The sequence below is a fragment of the Terrapene carolina genome, unplaced genomic scaffold (genome assembly GCF_002925995.2).
Source record: "Terrapene carolina triunguis isolate 2854851 unplaced genomic scaffold, T_m_triunguis-2.0 Scaffold232, whole genome shotgun sequence".
Lineage (NCBI taxonomy): Eukaryota > Metazoa > Chordata > Testudines > Emydidae > Terrapene > Terrapene triunguis.
In genome coordinates this window covers 10,215,705-10,235,076 of record NW_020664583.1, presented here as the reverse complement: position 1 = coordinate 10,235,076, position 19,372 = coordinate 10,215,705, and the positions used below count along the sequence as shown (strand labels likewise).

The following is a 19,372-nucleotide window of genomic DNA, read 5'->3' as shown; positions in this document are numbered from 1 at the left end:
GAAAGTAGTGGGAGTAGAACCCTTTCCCTCGATGTTGTGTTGGCACAGGTTCCACTGCTCCTATTTGTAGCAGATGAGCCACTTCTACGCGAAGCAGGTGCTTGTGAAAGGGGTCCCTGAAGAGGGACAGGGAAGAGTAGGAGGGTAGGATGTAAAAGGGATAGAGTAACCAGACTGAACTATTTCCAGGACCCAACGGTCTTGTGTAATCTGCTGCAAGGCATAGTGGAAAACCTGGAGGCGGTGGCCAAATGGGCAAATAGGCAGTGGAGTCAAGGGGTGGTCATGCAGACCCTCGACCAACGCTTCAGAATTGTTGTTTATTTCCCGATGAGTGGGAGGTAGCTGTTTGTGCTTGGTTTTGTCTGCGCCTAGGAGGTCTAGGGCGATTCCTGGGTATATCGTATGGTCTGTTCTGAGGCTGGTGATACTGTTGTGTGCGTGGCCTCTGGTAAGGTTGATACCGTTGTCTCCTGGGAAGGGATGGGTAAATGCCCTGGGTGCGCAGGGTCGCTCTAGAATCTTTCCTGGTGTGAAGGACTTTGTCGGTTTTCTTGGAAAAGAGTTTGTCTTTATCAAAGGGGAAGTCCTCCACTTTGGTCTGCAGGTCTTTGGGGATACCGGATGTAGAAAGTCAGGAAGATCTGCGCATAACCACTGCAGTTGCAGTAGTGCAGGCAGCTGTATCTGCCATGTCCAGAGATGCTTGTAGGGCCGTTCTGGAGACCAACTGGCCCTCGACAAGAACTGACTTAAAGTCTGCTCTCCTGTCCTCTGGAATGTAGGAGGTAAAATCAAAGAGTTTATTGTAGTTATTAAAGTCATAGCTTGCAAGTAGGGCAGAATAGCTTGCAATTCTGAATTGCAGAGTGGAGGATGTATAAACCTTTTGGCCCAAGATGTCAAGGCGTTTGAGGTCCTTGTCTTGCGGGGTGGGCCGATAGTGCGGCTGTTTTGTCTGACTCCGCTGCATGCAATCTGTGCTCAGAGGCGTGCACAGACTTTTGTTTGGCTTTTCCCAGTGCCGCGGGTCTCTTGTAGGTGCCCCGCGGGAGGTCCGCTGCTGCTATCTGAGCGGCAGGCAGGCTCGGTGCCGACGTTCTTTTCGGCACCGGGGCAGAGCGTGCTGTTGGCACCAGGTCTATTTTCGGTGCCAAAGGGACCAGTGCTCAGGAGACCTTCCCGGCACAGGAAGTCAGGTCCCTGCCTCTGCGGGAGCCATGGCTGAGGTGCTGGGACGGTCGGAGGCGCCTGCCTTCGGCGCTGTCAGTACTGAGGGTAAGGATCTCGCAGGAGACCCTTTACCCTTGTGAAAGTCTCTGCTTGGAGACAGTTGGGCTTCTTGCCTCTTCACCTGAGAGGGTGAAGCCATGTTCCCAATTGGTTCGGACATGGCCGGGGAGCGTGAGGGATAGGGTTTGACATTGCCCGTCTCCAGAGGTGGCTGCAGGGATTTCTGCATGAGAAGCATTTTCGGCCGCAGGCCCTGTCATGACGAGCCCTGGTTTTGAGGCTCGTGCAATGGACACACTTGGCAGAGACGTGTGTCTCGCCGAGGCACTTCACACAATGTGAGTGTCCATCGGACCTTGGCATAGAGTCCTGACAGGAAGCACATTTCTTGAATCCTGAAGCCCCTGGCATTATTGAACTAGGAATGCCGGGGGAGAGTGTCTCCGTGGGAGACAAGCTTGAGGAAAAAAGTTTTTTTTTTAACTAATTAACTATTCTAAGGTAGGGGAAACAACTGGGGTGTTACTAACTAACTATATCTATATTCTTTGTAATTGTTTCCTTCAGAGACCAGGGAAGAGGATCAGCACTGCCCCGAGTCCGGTCTTCAGCTGAGGACAGTTGAGAAGGAACTGAGGGGGGCACGGGACTCTAACGAGAGGGGGGCTCAGGCAGACTCTAACGAGACCTCGAGACAGCAGCTGAGCATGTGCGTCCTGGCCAGGCAGTGCTACCGAAGATCTCCGATCAACGGCGCCGGGATGCACCATCACCTGGAGTGGAGCACCCACAGGGACAGCACTCGAAGAAGAACTGAGAGATGCTGTACCTTTTATTTGAAGAAGCTCAAAACATGGTGAGATCTTGGGAACATTTAGAAAGGAAAGCATAAATCCAAGAATTAAAAAAACAAAAATAACCATTCTAAATTTCTCCAGCTTTTGTGAATGGCAAAAACTAATATGAGATTCTTCGCATCAGCTTTTTCAGGTCTTTTTTGGTTGTTGTGGTAATATATATAGCTTTAAATGATGAAAATCTTTTGCACTGAGGACATGAATTATATTTAGATAGTCAATAACACAACAGGAAACCAGCTGGAAGACCAGTTGCTTGGGTGCTCAGAATATCACTCAGGCTTTATGATCTCATAACAATAGCATCTTTGCTGTCGGTTTCCAATTCAAATGAACTGATACATTCTTATAGGTCAAAAATTTCCTTTTCAAACATTACATGGTTAAGCGTTTATATTTGCAATCCAAATGGCATTTATTTTTTATTTATCACACAAACATTTTTAAACTTCAATGTATGGACCCTTTGCCTCCTCAGATATTCTAGATTTATCTAAAAGAACAGAGCAGAAAAATGAATTATAAAACAGTTTGAAAGGAGTAAGAGTCGTTTTCTGAATCCAGAGATTCAACTGGGATGTTACAACTGAAGCTTATATGAATGTCTAATGTCTACTTTTAGACAGAGGACAGTGAAAAAATGGAAGCTATTCCTCTGACTTGACCCTATAGATGTCTTCCCCTCCTGCTTGCATGTTCCCTTTTTTCCTGTGATCTGAATGCTATTATAATTGTATCTCAGTTTTCATTATTTCTACCAGCTCTGTCAAATGTACTTTGATATTACACCTGTCATCCTAAATCAAGCTCTCTCTTTTGGTTAGATTTCAACACAGAGATATTCTGTTGCACTGAGTGAACATTTTGTAGCTACAAATTGAGATACCAGGGAGGAAAGCTCCAGGATATGACTACTGTCTCCATCTTTTACAGAAGAGAGAAAGGAAGAGGGAGAGTGTAGATCTGAAAAGGATATAGAGAGAATAAACAGACAACTGAAGTGTGGTGCTGTAATTCCACTCAAGGATTCTGGCAATATCACACATGGAAGTGACCCTTGAAACATTAGATCCCCTTGATTAAAATTTATGACTTAAATGAGACCCATCTGTAATTTTATATAATCAAAGATCTGAGTTCTAGCTGTAGTCCCTGTGCAAGTTCCTGTCCTCTCTGTGATGTCATTCCTCTTTCCCCCTTCTCACCATGACTTCTTCATCTGACCCTGATCCTCCACTCACCTTGTGCCTGATCTGTTTTCACCTTTTACTGTCTCCTTCACTTGCTGAGCATCTCTCATCTACCCCCTTATTACAACCTTGCTCTATGGTGCCAGCAGTTCTACACTGATTAACACTAAACACACTCAGGAGGCACTGATAAAGCAAATCTCAAAATTCACAAATTGCAACATTTATTTACATGAGCTGCAGTGGATTTATGTGGCAGATTTTCAAAAGTGCTCAGCATGCACAATTGGGGGCAGATTTTCAGAAGACCTCAGAACTCAATATGCTGAACTCTTTTGGAAACTTGGCTACTTATTTTGGAGGACAGATGTCAGCTGAGCTCCAGTTGTGGGTTCTGGGCATTTGAACATGTGCTCTTTTGAAAATCTGGCTTTGTGCACCCCTGCTCAAAACAGTAAGGGAGAAGAATGTACACTGAGATGTCACAAACAGGATGGGCTTCATTAGGCTGCTAAATATCGCTAATGATGGGGGTAGCAGTGGACTTGATGCAAAATGCTGCTTAATTCTAAATCTCTATCCACCAAGAGAATGAATCAAATTTAGTCTGTTCCATTCACTGTCTTTAAACTAACAAAGTCTCAGTAGCTTTTAAGGTGCTGTCAATGAATATTTGGGTCTGAGAACAGCAAATAAAATCTCTTAAATCTTGATTTCCTGCATAAAGGTTACATTTCTGACTCTGGCTAATAACATACCAATTAACTGTACCTCAGGGAAGAACAAAAAAGACAGAGAAAAGGACAAAAAATGTCTGCCAGCAAGAATCTGGTGACTTTACTGAATTCCCTTCTTCTTCCTCAAGCTCTGCTGCAACTGGAGAGGTTACAACCTGGAAGCTGCTAGAATCATTGTCAAAAAATGCAGATAAGATGCAGTCAAGCCGAGATGAAGTATTTCAATACTGAGAAATAAGGCGGAATCACTAGAATTCACATTTACTGAGAGCAAGTTGAAATCTTCATATGTGAAAATGATACACAAGGAGTTTTATAAGACAAAATGTTGACTGAGATCCTTGAGATTTAAAAAAATCTGTTAAAACAAGGTTTTTGCACAAATTGCAGACTAGACATAGAAAATCAAGCCAGTGCTTAAAATCTTAGCACTACTGGCTTCTTGAGATACAAACCCATTAAGGACAGAGTGGAAGTGATGGAACAAAAAACATCTTTTCTGCTGGGTGTTAATGTGGGTGTGTGTTAATGTGGCTTTAAGCCACCTTCGTGCCCTTCCAATTCTGGGCTGCTCCATGGGCTGAAGTGACTCCTGACATAACTTAGACAGTCATGTAGGGGCTGTCTAAGTTATGGCAGCAGCACCACCCACAATCACTTAGTGCTATGTACTGTGGCGCTGCCCTGAAACACCCCTCCTGTCCTCAGCCCAGCCCTGGCATGCCCTTCTTGTCAATGGTTGCGAGGTGGTCCTCAGAAAACAGCCCATAGCTGTTGTCTTCCTCAATTTCTGTGCTGGAGGAATTCTCCTCTGGCTGTATTCAGGGATTTTAGATCCCCTTTATGTTACTGCAGACCTTTTACACAGTGTTAAGAGGCTAAGAATCTCACCCTTAGAATGCTGCTAAGGAAACCCTTATAAAGGACAGACAGAACAAATTACAGCAACCAGCACAATAGCAGCCACTGGTTGTAGAGACAGAGAAAGGCTTCTTCTGGCCACCCAGAAAAAAAGAGCTAACAGAAATTGTTAGTTGCAAAATTCTGCTATTCCTTGACCTGAGCCCTGCTACACAGCAATGGAAAAATGTGCTGAATAGTGTCAAAAGGATTTTGCTGCTCAAGGCATTTCAGTTTTACTCCTGTTTCTAGCAAAACTGAGCTACATACTCAGGAAAAAAATACTTGTTTTGGGAGGCTAATTCAGTGATTCAGTTACTGTCTAAGGTAAAAGGAAGCAAACATACAGCAGACAACCCCATAAATGTCCATCTGGAAGAACACTAGAAACATAATAGTGCACCAGTAGTACTTTTGTTATATTGTCTTATACAATTGATAATGTCTCAAACAAGACCTTACTAACCTTCAATAGTTACAGAATACACTATTTTATATATATGCTCTCTGTACTCTTTGCCTAATCAGGTAGTCCTGAGATACTAGCTGAAGCTGATAAATCTGTGGAATGTAGTTGGCTAAATACAGTACTGAGAATATCTGAAGCTTTATAGAGGGGGTGACAGTCAGTTTTACTATACAAGAACACTTCCCTGAGAACAAAGTATTTCTTTGTTAGTGTAACAAATTCCTTGTAAATACGCCACTCCCTTCCCCCAGTAAATTGAGGATAGACTTTTCCCATTATAGCTACATGCAGTATGTGTCTTTGCCAAAGTACAGCTCTTTCACTGACCGTGGCCAATGAGGAACTAAATGAAATATTAATCCCGTTCTCTGTATGGTGCAGAGGTGTTTTATAGATTCATAGATTCATAGATTCTAGGACTGGAAGGGACCTCGAGAGGTCATCGAGTCCAGTCCCCTGCCCGCATGGCAGGACCAAATACTGTCTAGACCATCCCTGATAGACATTTATCTAACTTACTCTTAAATATCTCCAGAGATGGAGATTCCACAACCTCCCTAGGCAATTTATTCCAGTGTTTAACCACCCTGACAGTTAGGAACTTTTTCCTAATGTCCAACCTAAACCTCCCTTGCTGCAGTTTAAGCCCATTGCTTCTTGTTCTATCCTCAGAGGCTAAGGTGAACAAGTTTTCTCCCTCCTCCTTATGACACCCTTTTAGATACCTGAAAACTGCTATCATGTCCCCTCTCAGTCTTCTCTTTTCCAAACTAAACAAACCCAATTCTTTCAGCCTTCCTTCATAGGTCATGTTCTCAAGACCTTTAATCATTCTTGTTGCTCTTCTCTGGACCCTTTCCAATTTCTCCACATCTTTCTTGAAATGCGGTGCCCAGAACTGGACACAATACTCCAGCTGAGGCCTAACTAGAGCAGAGTAGAGCGGAAGAATGACTTCTCGTGTCTTGCTCACAACACACCTGTTAATATATCCCAGAATCACGTTTGCTTTTTTTGCAACAGCATCACACTGTTGACTCATATTTAGCTTGTGGTCCACTATAACCCCTAGATCCCTTTCTGCCGTACTCCTTCCTAGACAGTCTCTTCCCATTCTGTATGTGTGAAACTGATTTTTTCTTCCTAAGTGGAGCACTTTGCATTTGTCTTTGTTAAACTTCATCCTGTTTAACTCAGACCATTTCTCCAATTTGTCCAGATCATTTTGAATTATGACCCTGTCCTCCAAAGCAGTTGCAATCCCTCCCAGTTTGGTATCATCCGCAAACTTAATAATCGTACTTTCTATACCAATATCTAAGTCGTTAATGAAGATATTGAACAGAGCCGGTCCCAAAACAGACCCCTGCGGAACCCCACTCGTTATGCCTTTCCAGCAGGATTGGGAACCATTAATAACAACTCTCTGAGTACGGATATCCAGCCAGTTATGCACCCACCTTACAGTAGCCCCATCTAAATTGTATTTGCCTAGTTTGTCGATAAGAATATCATGCGAGACCGTATCAAATGCCTTACTAAAGTCTAGGTATACCACATCCACAGCTTCTCCCTTATCCACAAGACTCGTTATCCTATCGAAGAAAGCTATCAGATTGGTTTGACATGATTTGTGCTTTATGCTGCAGCCACTGCCCTCCTGGATGAAAAAAAACTCCACCAGCAACAAAAAATCCTTAAAACTCAGGGAATTCTGCTAGTCTTGCCCTACGGAGCTAAGACTCAGGAGTTTTTAGAGAATGGAGATAATGTAGACGAGAGATAATCTGGTCTTTAATTTTTACAAAATTGTATAAATACCTTCTAAAACTCACCTAATGAAACCATCCCGAAGTATCATAACATAAGACATCATAGCTCATATATCACTACAGTAGTTTTAAAATTTGTTTATTTACTGTGGGAAAGAGAAGTCAAATAAGTGACTTTTGCAAGTTGTTGCATTTTGTTCTGAGGCAGTGAGTGGATAATGGAGTCCAATTGGAACCCCAAACCTGTGAGTAAAACAACAACTGAGGTGAGGAGGATTAGTCTTTATTTTTCAGTGCCACTTAAATTCCACTGACCATTCATATTTAACCCTGCAGGTCAGAAAACAACCAAGTCTTAACATGAATCACAATACATATAAGTGGAAATTTTCAGAGCTTTCTACAAAGAGACTTTTTGGAAATGAAGCAACTGAAATTCACAGAGTTCTTTATCAGTCCAGCTGATTCAGAATTTGGATAGAAGGTGCAGGAATTTGCTGGATTCTTTTTTCTGGATCTAACACTTCTAGTTCTGAGTTTTATGTTTATCCCCACCCATTTTCTCAGCTACTCTCTAGCTATCTGCTGTTTAGTCTACAATGCTGAAGGTCCACTTATGACAGCATAAGATTTTTTAATATACTATTTAATTGAAAAGATGGGTTGGGAGGGGAAAAAAGCAAGTCAGGGAAACGGAGGGAAGATGTTGGAGGAGAGCAGTAATTGGCATACCTTCCCTTTGTTGAAGTAGTGGATAATCTTCCGGCATAGCCCCTCCTTACGTTGCCACTCTGTCTGTGATGGGTAGTGCAGGAACTCTCGCAGAGGTCTGTCCTCCCACTGAAGTAGCTCACAGTACAGAAGCAATGTAAATGCAGCCTCTGTTAGAACAGCAATCAATGAAGACTGAGTAAATTATGACAAATAAATACAATTAATGGGTTTGATTTGCACTTGGATTTGTCAAGCAAATCATGATCTGAAATTTACCTACAGAATAACCCAGTGGGGAACAAAGTGCTTGAAAACCAAGATCCCCTTTCTGAAACATCTGAGAGATGGAAGCTACTTGGTCAGTGGATCAACAACTTCATGTTGCAGCATTACAAAGATGACATGTCCTGGTCATTCAGTGGAAAATGTGTTGGACTCCATTCCTGTCATCTGTCCAGGGAATGGGGAGCTAACATGATGGGTTTTCGCAACTGCTGTCTAACTGTAGCGCCAATTACACTTTCTTGATGAAATGTTCTCTGAAGTGGAAAAAGCACCTTACTAATGTTTGTACTTTCCCCTTCAAAGTCATCTTTCTAACTTCCTCCAAGTTCCCCAGAGTTGTGCAGATGGATATAATTTAAAAATAGATTCTCATCTTTCAACTGAGATATAAATATAGCAACATATCAGACTGCTAATGCTTTTATGATTAATTTCTCCTTAGGTTTTCTCCCTCTCTTATAAACACCTCCTGAATAGGATACATGACTAACATGTGGATTCTGCCAATACCGAATATTAGCAAAGGGCTACCATCCACAAGGCCCCTTCAACAACCTTCTTCCTTGATGTACTGTTTCAAAATCAACATCTTCACTAGGTTTCTAAATTTACAAACTGGTCTGTTTCTTAAATGGCATCAAAGCAAGTTGATTAACAATATGAAACAACAGGGCTTCTAACTCTTCAAACTGCAGTAGCTGATCTTCACAAAAATTCCTAGAAAAGTATTTGATGAATATTCAAAGAGAATGTTGGGAGACTCAACACTTCTGGCCTGCTTTCTAACACCAGACCCTGAAGAAAGCCTCCTTATTCATTACTAACCAGTGTAGTTCTCAGCCTGTAAATGCATGTCACACAGCTTATGGATGTAGCGGATATACATCTCTTCCTTGTTAATTTCAGATTTATAAAAGTTCTGAAAAAGAGTTGAAAATTAATATTCAGAAACAATCTTGAGATACTTTGTCAGTGTAAAATAACCCCCTACTTCCAGGCAGCTAATAGAAACTGCATATAATTCGAAGAAAGTGCATTAATAATATGAAAGATTGGGCCCAATACTGCATTAATTTAAACTGGTGTAAATGAGTAACTCCACTAACTTCAATGAAGTTATGCTGGACTTAACATGAGTGCAAAGGAGAAAAGAATCAGGCCCTTGTATCCATATAAATATGAGTGTGAGAGAGCAAGGTACAAGAGAGTGAATCCCACAAATATGTACTGGTGATTCATTCCCTCTGCACTCTAAAAATACTACTGCCATCTTGAGAATCTACAGAAAAGGAGATGTGAGTGGGGGAGTGTTTGTACAGGAGGAGATTAAAGAGGAGGAAGGGAAAAGGATAAAATGGCTGTAGAAATATTCTTTGCTAAGAGACACACTTGCTCATCTGCTGTGCTCTCTTGCCTCCTGTCTCAATGGAACCATTTTATTACACACTGCTGTAAACTCAAAATGGGAAAAACCCTACATTTTCAGCTGCAGGATGCTGAGGCTATTAACCCTCTCTGCAGATCATCATACCTAAACCTTACCATTCCAGATTAAAATACTGTGTATAGGATCACGATGTACAGGTCAATAAATATAAAAAGAAAGTGTTCTTACCATCAGGTTAACAGTGCAGCCAATCTTCTTGTTTTCTGTTTCATCTCCTTTCATGCAGTCCCTGAAAAGAGAAACACTGTTGAGACATTTAGACTGCAAGAGCGTGTTTCTTAACTAAAGATGAAGCTGTTCTAGAACCAGAATTCTCTCAGATGCAAAAACAACAGTTAAGGCTAAAGTTTATTCTTAAAGCACCCCTCAAAAGAGACTCCATACAGTGCAGATCTAAAGAAGTTATTTAAGAAAGTTAGTCTTCAAATGAGCAAAATTTTAAAGTTAATTTAGTGCTATTAAAAGGTTCTGGATTGAGTGCCTTAGAGACAAGACAGTTACCTTTTCCATAACTGGTGTTCTTCGAGACGTGTTGCTCATGTCTATTCCACAATAGGTGTGCGTGCTCGCCACGTGCACTAGTGCCAGAAGTTTTCCCCCGAGCAGTACCCGTAGGGGGGAGCGCCCCCCGCGACCCTTGGAGTAGGACCTGCCTGGCACGGTATAAGGGGAGCTGTGCGCTCCCCCCCACCCTCAGTTCCTTCTTGCCAGACAACTCCGACAGAGGGGAAGGAGGGTGCGATGTGGAATAGATATGAGCAACACATCTTGAAGAACATCAGTTACGGAAAAGGTAACTGTCTTTTCTTGCTCATGTGTATTCCATAACAAGTGATTCCAAGCTATATCTGTTGGAGATAGGTAGGAGTTCACAAGTTCCCAAGACGGAGGACAGCCCTGCCGAACCTGGCGTCATCCCTGGTCTGGGGAATGATCGCATAGTGCGGGGTGAACGTGTGAACCCGAAGACCACGTGGCGGCCCTACAAATGTCCTGGATGGGGACATGGGCCACGAAGGCAGCCGACAAGGCCTGCACCCGAGTCGAGTGTGACCTCACAATGGGTGGCGGGGGGACACCCGCCAGCTCATAACAGGAACGGATGCACGAAGTGATCCAATTGGAAAGCCGCTGAGTGGAAATCGGCTGGCCCCTCGCGCGCTCAGCCGAGGCGACGAACAGTTGCAAGGACTTTCTGAACGGCTTAGTCCACTCGAGGTAGAAAGCCAGAGCCAGCCGCACATCAAGTGTGTGGAGACAGCGCTCCTCACTGGACGCGTGAGGCTTGGGGCAGAGGACCGGTAGAAAAATATCCTGACCCATGTGGTAGGCGGAGACCACCTTCGGGAGGAACGTGGGGTGTGGGAGGAGCTGGACCGTGTCCTTATGAAAGATCGTGTACGACGGCTCGGAGGTCAGGGCCCTGAGCTCCGAGACTCGCCTGCCCGACGTGATTGCAACCAGGAAGGCCACCTTCCACGAGAGGTGAGATCAGGAGCACTTGGTCAGTGGTTCAAACGGGGGCCCCATGAGGCGAGCCAACACCTGGTTTAGGTCCAACTGTGGGACCGGGGGGTCTAGAATACGGAAAAAGATGGTCCAAACCCTTAAGGAACCAGATAGTCATAGCATGGGAAAATACTGTGTGCCCTTGCACTGGCAGATGGAAGGCCGATATGGCTGCCAGGTGCACCTTGACTGACGAGGGCGCCAGGCCCTGGGCCCTCAGATGGAGGAGGTAATCAAGGATAAGATGGATCGGCGCGGTCACCGGGAGACACCCTGGTCCGCCGCCCAGCTAGAAAACTGGGACCACTTCGCCAAATAAGCGCGGCGAGGGGAGGGCCGTCTACTTTCGAGGAGGACACACTGAACCTGCTCTGAGCACGTCTTTCCTCTCCACCTAACCACTGAGCAGCCACTCTGTGAGGTGAAGAGCCGCTAGGTTGGGATGGAGGAGGTGGCCCTGGTCCTGACAGAGCAGGTGTGGCCAGGCCCGTAAGGGTCCCATACCAATGCTGCCTGGGCCACGCCAGGGCAATCAGGAGGACCCGGGCCCTTGTCCGACGGCTCCTCCATCTCCTCTGCCTGGAGGTGTAAGCTTGCTGCCACCCTCTTTAAGAGTTCTTGGTAGGCCCTAGAGTCCTCCTGCAGGACGGAGGGGGGCGGGGCTGCAATCGACTCCTCCGGGCGGGGCAAAGAAGCCGGTGTGCTGCTCTGGGTGTCGGCCGGCACCGGAGGGTCCACCACCTGGTCGGACTCCGGGCACGGTGCCAAGGACATACGTCCCATTTACTCCTTTCTTGGGGGTCTGGAGAGGTAGGCCGACGGTGCTTCCGAATCTCCGGCCACTGAATGAGCTCCCACGGGGGCTGTGCCGGAGGCCATGGTGCCCACTGGTACCATTCGGCTGGCCACAATGCTCGGTGCCACTGCACCTGCTGTGGCACTGGCAGGACCGGCAATCTGGGTTGGCTAGCCTGGCCCATTGAAGGACGGCTACGGATGGAGACTGGGCTGGCGTATGATCCACTGCTGTCCCTGGATCAGGAGCAGCGGCAGTGCTGGGATCTACGACGGCCACGGGACCGCGATCTGGACGTGGAGGACTGGTACCGACGGTAATAGCTGCTCCGCTAATGGCCTCAGTGGGTGGACCCGCGACGGCGAGACACTGGCGATCAACGCCCAGAGCTGGGATGTCTTGACAGAGACTTGGAGCGGGAGTTCGAGTGGGAATGGCGTCGATGATCGTGCTGTGACTGACTGCAGTACCCTCTCCAAGACGAGGATTGACAGTGATGCCCGCCGCGGTCCTGCCGATGTTCGCCCCTTCAGGACAAGCGGTGCCGCGAGTCCCAGCTGGATGGGACCCAGCCAGACAGTCTGGTCGGCGTCAAGGGCGATCCACCTGGACTGTGCCCCGAGTAGTTGCTGGGCAGTGATTGGCGTCGGGAACGTTCCCTCGACCGAGACCGGAGATCCCAGCGGTGGCTTGCCTCTGAAGCGCGGGGCTGACGTGGAAGGCATCCAGAGAGGCCTGTTCCGAAGGGGATGGGCTACTCCACTCAGCTTCAGTCGGAGGCCTGGGGCCTGGTGGGGATCGAGGACTGCCCAACATGGGCCTACCCCAGGGGTGGGCGAACTTTTTGGCCCAAGGGCCACATCGGGGTTGCGCAACTGTATGAGGGCTGGGCAGTGAAGGCTGTGCCTCCTCAAACAGCCTGGCCCCCACCCCGTATCTGCCCCCTCCCACTTCCCGCCCCCTGACTGCCCCCCTCAGAATCCCCAACCCATCCAACCCCCCCCGCTCCTTGTCCCCTGACTGCCCCCTCCTGGGACCCCCGCCCCCTATCCAACCCCCCTGGTCCCTGTACCCTGACTGCCCCAACCCCTATCCACACCCCCAACCCCTGACAGCCCCCCCGGACTCCCACCCCCTATCCAACCGCCCTCTGCTCCTCGTCCCCTGACCACCACCTCCTGAGAACCCCTGCCCCTAACTGCCCCCTGGGATCCCACCCCCTTATCCAACCCCCCTGCTCCCTGTCCCCTGACTGCCCTCCCAACCCCAATCCACACCCCCGCCCCCTGACAGGCCCCCCGGGACTCCCATTCCCAATCCTCCCTGTTCCCCATCCCCTGAGCGCCCCCCCAGAACCTCTGCCCCATCCAACCGCCCCCTCCTCCCTGACTGCCCCCAAGGACCCTCTGCTCCCCGCCCCCTTACTAGCAGCAGGAGCTTGCAGCCGCGACACCCGGCCAGAGCCAGTTGCGCTCCCCACACTGCCCAGCGGGAGCAGCGGGCCAGAGTGTGACCCGCGTGGCGGCGTGGCTGTGGGGGAGGGAGGACAGCGGGGGAGGGGCCGGGAACTAGGCTCCCCGGCCGGGAGCTCAGGGGCAGGGGAGGATGGTCCCGCGGGCCATAGTTTGCCCACATCTGGCCTAGCCTCTGTCCCAGATTTCCCTTGGTGCCGCTGCGAAGAGGGAGTCTTCCTGGCCCTCCTGACGTGCCCCGTGGACGGAGAGCAGTGCCAACTGGTCGATGGTACCGGAGGGTCGCCGCATACTGATGCCCCGGTGCCAGGTACCGGTTCGGAGTGGCGTGCCGGGGTAGGGGTCAGCGCCGACTCCATTAGGATGGCCCGGAGCCTAATGTCCCTTTCTCTTTTGGTCCGAGGCTTAAACGACTTCCAAATCTTGCACCTTTCGCTGATATGGGTTTCTCCCAAGCAGCGCAAACAGTCTGCGTGCGGGTCACTTCTTGGCATAGAACGCCTGCAAGAGCCGCACAACTTAAACCCCGGGGCGCGGGGCATGCCCCGGCCCGGGCTCATTGACTAACTAAATTAACTAAACAGCTAACTAACTACAGGTACTAATGCTGAACCAATGAACAGTTCTGGGAACGAGCTACAGCAAAGCTGGAGCAGAGCAGTTTCGGACGAAGTGGGTATTCACCCACAATCAGTATAGTAGATCCTGTGCCATTTTAATAGTAAATTCAATTAAAATAGAAGTCCCCATATTTTACATTTTCAGATTTTTGTTTTGATGAGCAACTGCACTGCAGAAGTTGTCAGGAGATTAAAAAACAGTTACTCACCTCTCATAACTGTTCTTCGAGATGTGTTGCTCATATCCATTCCAATTAGGTGTGTGCACGCTGTGTGCACAGTCGTTGGAAGGTTTTTCTCCTAGCAGCACCCGTCGGGTCGGCTGTGGAGCCCCCTAGAGTGGCACCTTCATGACGCTCAATATATGATCCTGCCGACCCAGCACCTATTCAGTTCCTTCTTGCCGGTTACTCCGACAGAGGGGAAGGCAGGTGGGTTTGGAATGGATATGAGCAACATATCTCAAAGAACAACAGTTACAAGAGGTGAGTAACCGTTTTTTTCTTCTTCGAGTGATTGCTCATATCGATTCCAATTAGGTGACTCCCAAGCCGTACCTAGGTAGTGGGGTCGGAGTTAAGGAAACTCTGATTGTAGCACTGCTCTGATGAAGCCGCATCATCTCTGGCATGCCGGACAATGACGTAGTGAGAGCTGAAGGTATGTACCAAGGACCAAGTTGCTGCCCTGCAGATTTCTTGGATCAGGACCTGGGCCAAGAACGCTGCTGACAAGGCCTGGGCCCTCGTGGAGTGTGCCATAAAAGGCAGGGCCGGTACTTTGGCCAGCTCATGGCACGTGCGGATGCATGATGTGATCCTGGAGGATATTCTTTGAGATGAGACCGGGAGCCCCTTCATTCGGTCACTATGAACAACTGGTTCGACTTCCTGAATGGCTTAGTGTGCTCAATGTAGAAAGCTAGTGCTCACTGAACATCGAGGGAGTACAGCCTCTGATCCCGGTTACTGGCATGAGGTTTAGGGTAAAAGACAGGCAGGAAAATGTCCTGACTGGTGTGGAAGTGCGACATCACCTTGGGGAGAAAGGCCAGTTGAGGCCTGAGTTGCACCTTATCCCTGTGGAAAACCATGTAAGGTGGGTCAGATGTGAGGGCCTTTAGCTCAGACACCCTCCTCACAGAAGTCATGGTGACAATTCATAGAACTACAATTCATAGAATCTCAGGGTTTGAAGGGACCTCAGGAGGTCATCTAGTCCAACCCCCTGCTCAAAGCAGGACCAATCCCCAGACAGATTTTTGATCCAGACCCCTAAATGGCCCCCTCAAGGACTGAACTCACAACCCTGGGTTTAGCAGGCCAATGCTCAAACCACTGAGCTATCCCTCCCCGACCAGGAAGGCCACCTTCTATGACAGATACAGGAGGGAGCAAGTTGCCAGTGGTTTGAATGGGGGCCCCATGAGCCTGGAGAGGACCAGGTTAAGGTCCCACATGGGGACAGGTTGCCGGATCTGGGGATGTAGGAAGTCCGGACTTTTGAGGAAGCGACCAACCATAGGGTTGGCGAAGATGGATCAACCGGATGCTCCTGAGTGGAAGGCCGAGATAACAGTGAGGTGTACTCTTATGGAGGATGCCGCCAGGCCTTGCTGTTTCAGGTGTAGGAGGTACTCCAAGATGAGAGGTACAGGCACCTGGAGATGGGATGTACAACTCTGGTCACACCAACACAAGAATCTCTTCCACTTTGCCAGATACGTGGCTCTAGTGGAGGGTTTCCTGCTGCCGAGGAGGACCTCCCTTATTTGTTCTGATAACAGAAGTTCCATGGGGTTCAGCCATGAAGCTTCCAAGCCGTGATGTGGAGGGACCGCAGGTCGGGGTGATGGAGGTGACCATGATCCTAAATGAGTAAGTTGGGGAGGAGGGGTAACGTCACCGGTGCATCCACTGACAGCTCCAGGAGTGTGGTGTACCAGTGTTGTCGAGGCCACGCTGGAGCTATCAAAATTATCTCTGCCCTTTCTCTGCGGACCCTAAGCAGGACCTTGTGCATGAGAGGGAACGGGGGAAAGGCGTACAGCAGGCAATCTCTCCAGGGTAGCAGGAATGCATCTGTGGGTGGGCCTGGACTGTGACCCCGGAAGGAGCAGAACATTGGGCACTTCCTGTTGCGTCAGGTGGCAAACAGGTCAACCCGGGGAAACTCCCACCTTTGGAAAACGAGGTGTATGACATCCAGCTGGATGGACCATTCGTGTGTGTGTAAAGACCTGCTGAGGTAGTCTGCCAGCATGTTCTGAACTCCTGGTAGAAAGGATGCTTCCAGGTGAATGGAGTGGACTACGCAGAACTCCCACAGCTGGAGGGCCTCCTGGCACAGGGGAGAGGAACGGGCTCCACCCTGCTTGTTGATGTAAAACATGGCGATGGTGTTGTCCGTTAGAACTGCTATGGATTGGCCTTGTAGTCAGGCCTGAAAGGCCTGGCAGGCTAGGCACACTGCCCTCAGATCTTTGATGTTGATATAAGGGAGAGCTCATCCTGCGACTACAGGCCCTATGTCTGGAGGTCTCCCAGATGCACATCCCATCCCAGAGCTGATGCGGCCCTAACCAGGGTCAAGGAAGGCTGAGGGCTATGGAAGGGGACTCCTTCGCACATTGCTTGAGGGTTGAGCCACCAGTGGAGGAACGTGAGGACCTGCCCTGGCACCATGACCACTGAATTCAAGCTGTTGCGCCCCGGGCAGTAGGCTGAGGTGAGCCATGGCTGCAACGGTCTGAGCTGCAGCCTGGAGTGCTGGGTCACATAAGTTCAAGTGGCCACGTGGCTGAGGAGACTCAGGCACCCCCTTGCTATTGTGCTTGGGATTTGCGGGAGGCTTTGAATTATGTCTATGATGGCTCGGAATTGGGTCTCTGGCAGAAGTGCTCGTATCTGAACCGAATGTAACACCGCCCCAATGAATTCTATTCTTTGGGTCGGTTCCAAGGTCGACTTCCCCAAGTTGAAGAGGAGACCCAGTCGCTCAAACGTATACCTGACCAAATGGATTTGGGACTGCACCTGCCCCCTGGTGTGGTCCTTGAGCAGCCAGTCGTCGAGATAGGGGTATATCTGCACCTGCTGTCAACAGAGGAAAGCAGCCACGACCGACATGCACTTGGTGAACACTCGGGGGACTGTTGAGAGGCCGAATGGTAGGACAGTGAATTGGTAATGCTTGTGGTTGACCACGAAGCATAGGAAGCGCTGGTGTGTGGGACGAATCGCTATATGGAAATACGCGTCCTTCATGTCGTGGACGGCATACCAGTCTCCCAGATCCGATCCAGGGACGGGATAATGGTGCCCAGGGAGACCATGCGGAACTTCAACTTTACCATGAATTTGTTGAGTCTGCGCAGATCTAGAATGGGTCTGAGACCCCCCCTTGGCCTTGGGGATTAGAAAGTATCAGGAATAGAATCCCTTGCCCCTTAACTCCTGAGGAACCTCCTCCACTGCTCCCATGGTGAGGAGCACCTACACCTCCTGGATAAGGAGATGCTCATGAGAAGGGTCCCTGAAGAGGGATGGGGAAGAGGGGTGAGAGGGAGGGTAGGAGCAGAACTGGAGAAAATATCCCACTTCCACCGTATGGAGGACCCAGCGGTCCGAAGTTATTTGGGACCAAGCACGGTAGAAGTGGGACAGACGATTAAAAAAAGACGGGGAAGGATCTGGAATCGAGGCTGGTGCACCATCCTTGGGCGCCCCTTCAAAAGGCCTGCTTGGAACCCAACGATGGTTTCGTCGGGCCCTGGCCCTACCCAGAAGGGGGGTTGGAAGGCTTCCTTCTGCCATTCGTGCACCTTTTCCTGTAAAAGTCCTGCCTCAGCCGAGGAGGATAGGAGCGCTGCTGCTGCTGCTGGGGCTTGAAATGTTTGCATTGGGTTGCCGGGGTGTGCATACCCAAAGATTTCATAGTAGCCCTTGAGTATTTTAGGCTATGCAGCTGAGAGTCAGTCTGCTCCACAAACAGGCCCGCCCCATCAAAAGGCAGGTTCTGCATCGTCTGTTGAACCTCGGGCAGAAGGCCTGAGGTCTGCAACCAGGAGCTACACCTCATGGTGATACCGGAGGACAAGGTGCCCACCACAGAGTCCGCAACATCTAGTGAGGACTGTAAAGAGGCCAATTCCACTGCCTTGCCTTCCTCCACCATTGCGCCAAACTCCTCCCTGGACTCTGTTGGCACCAGCTCCTTGAATTTGAGCATCGAGTTCCAGGAGATGAAACTATACCAGCTCAGAACTGCCTGCTGATTGGCAATCCTGAGTTGCAGCCCCCCCGCCCCGCGGAGCTTGGTGTCCTTGGACTTAGGTGCTGAGGCTTGTTGCCCCTGCCTCTCATTCTCATTCACTACCGCAACCAACAATGAACAAGGCTGCGGGTGCGTGAAGAGGTATTCGTACCCCGTTGATGGATGAAGTATTTCCTCTCAACGCCCTTGGCGGTGGGATGGATGGAGGCTGGGGTCTGCCAGATGGTCTTGGCATTGGCCTGTATGGTCTTGATGAGGGGCAGAGCCACCCTCAAAGGACCTTCCAGGGCCAAGATGTCGACCATTGGGTCCTCCAACTCCATCACCTCCTTGGCCTGCCGACCCATGTTGTGCGCCATCCTGTGAAAGAGGTCCTGGTGGGCGCAGCTGTCTATGGGGGTCCGTCCAGAGACAGAAGTGCCTGCAACAGCCGCATCTGGAGAGGAGGACGAGGAGGCTAATCAGGGAACAGGGTCCTCCTGTCTCTCCTGCTTGTCAGGGACCTCCCGTCCTGTCTCGCTGGCTGGACCAGGTAGACCACAGTCCTGCTCAGGAATTGGAGTTGGTTCCATGGGAGGGATATGGGCACGGCACCTCCTAGCCACCCCTAGGGGTGGGACGACTGGTGGAAGCCTCTGGCACCCATGGTTCAGAGGTGGCCGATTGGGAGCCTTTAGACTGGGCGCCCTGCACTTGTAGTACACCCATGGGGTCCAAAATGGCCACTGCACTGGTCCCTGCCACTGAGCAGGCCATGGCCTTGCCTCCACCTCAGAGCATCCATGGCCCAACCGGTGCCGACCCTGCTCTGAGTATCTAGATCCAGTCTCCAAGTCCAAAGACCGGGATTGGGAACGCTGTGGCAAGGGTGGTGCCAAGCGGAGCTGATCCTGCAAGCAGCGCCGCACTGGGGAGTGGTGTTCCAATGCCAGAGAGTGGTGCTACAAGGCTGGAGAACGGTACCGCGAGGTTGGAATAGCATCGCGATCTGGAGATGTGTGGGGTTGCTGAGTGGCGCCGGGACTGGTGCTGGAAGTGGGACCCGCTGCACGATACGGATCGATGTGCAGACCAGTGTCGCGAGCGGAAGCGCTGG

The 19,372-nt window shown here is 49.5% G+C and overlaps 1 protein-coding gene across 1 annotated transcript in view; it reads right to left on the bottom strand.

Moving 5' to 3' along the window:
* The window catches only part of DOCK3 (dedicator of cytokinesis 3), a 357,395-nt gene that overhangs the window by 57,947 nt on the left and 280,076 nt on the right, over positions 1–19,372 (bottom strand). The window contains exons 34-36 of the mRNA XM_029912574.1: positions 9,773–9,833; positions 8,983–9,076; positions 7,891–8,039 (exon numbers count right to left, since the gene is read on the bottom strand). Of these exons, the coding sequence (XP_029768434.1) occupies positions 7,891–8,039; positions 8,983–9,076; positions 9,773–9,833 (304 nt within the window). The remainder of the gene's footprint in view (positions 1–7,890; positions 8,040–8,982; positions 9,077–9,772; positions 9,834–19,372) is intronic.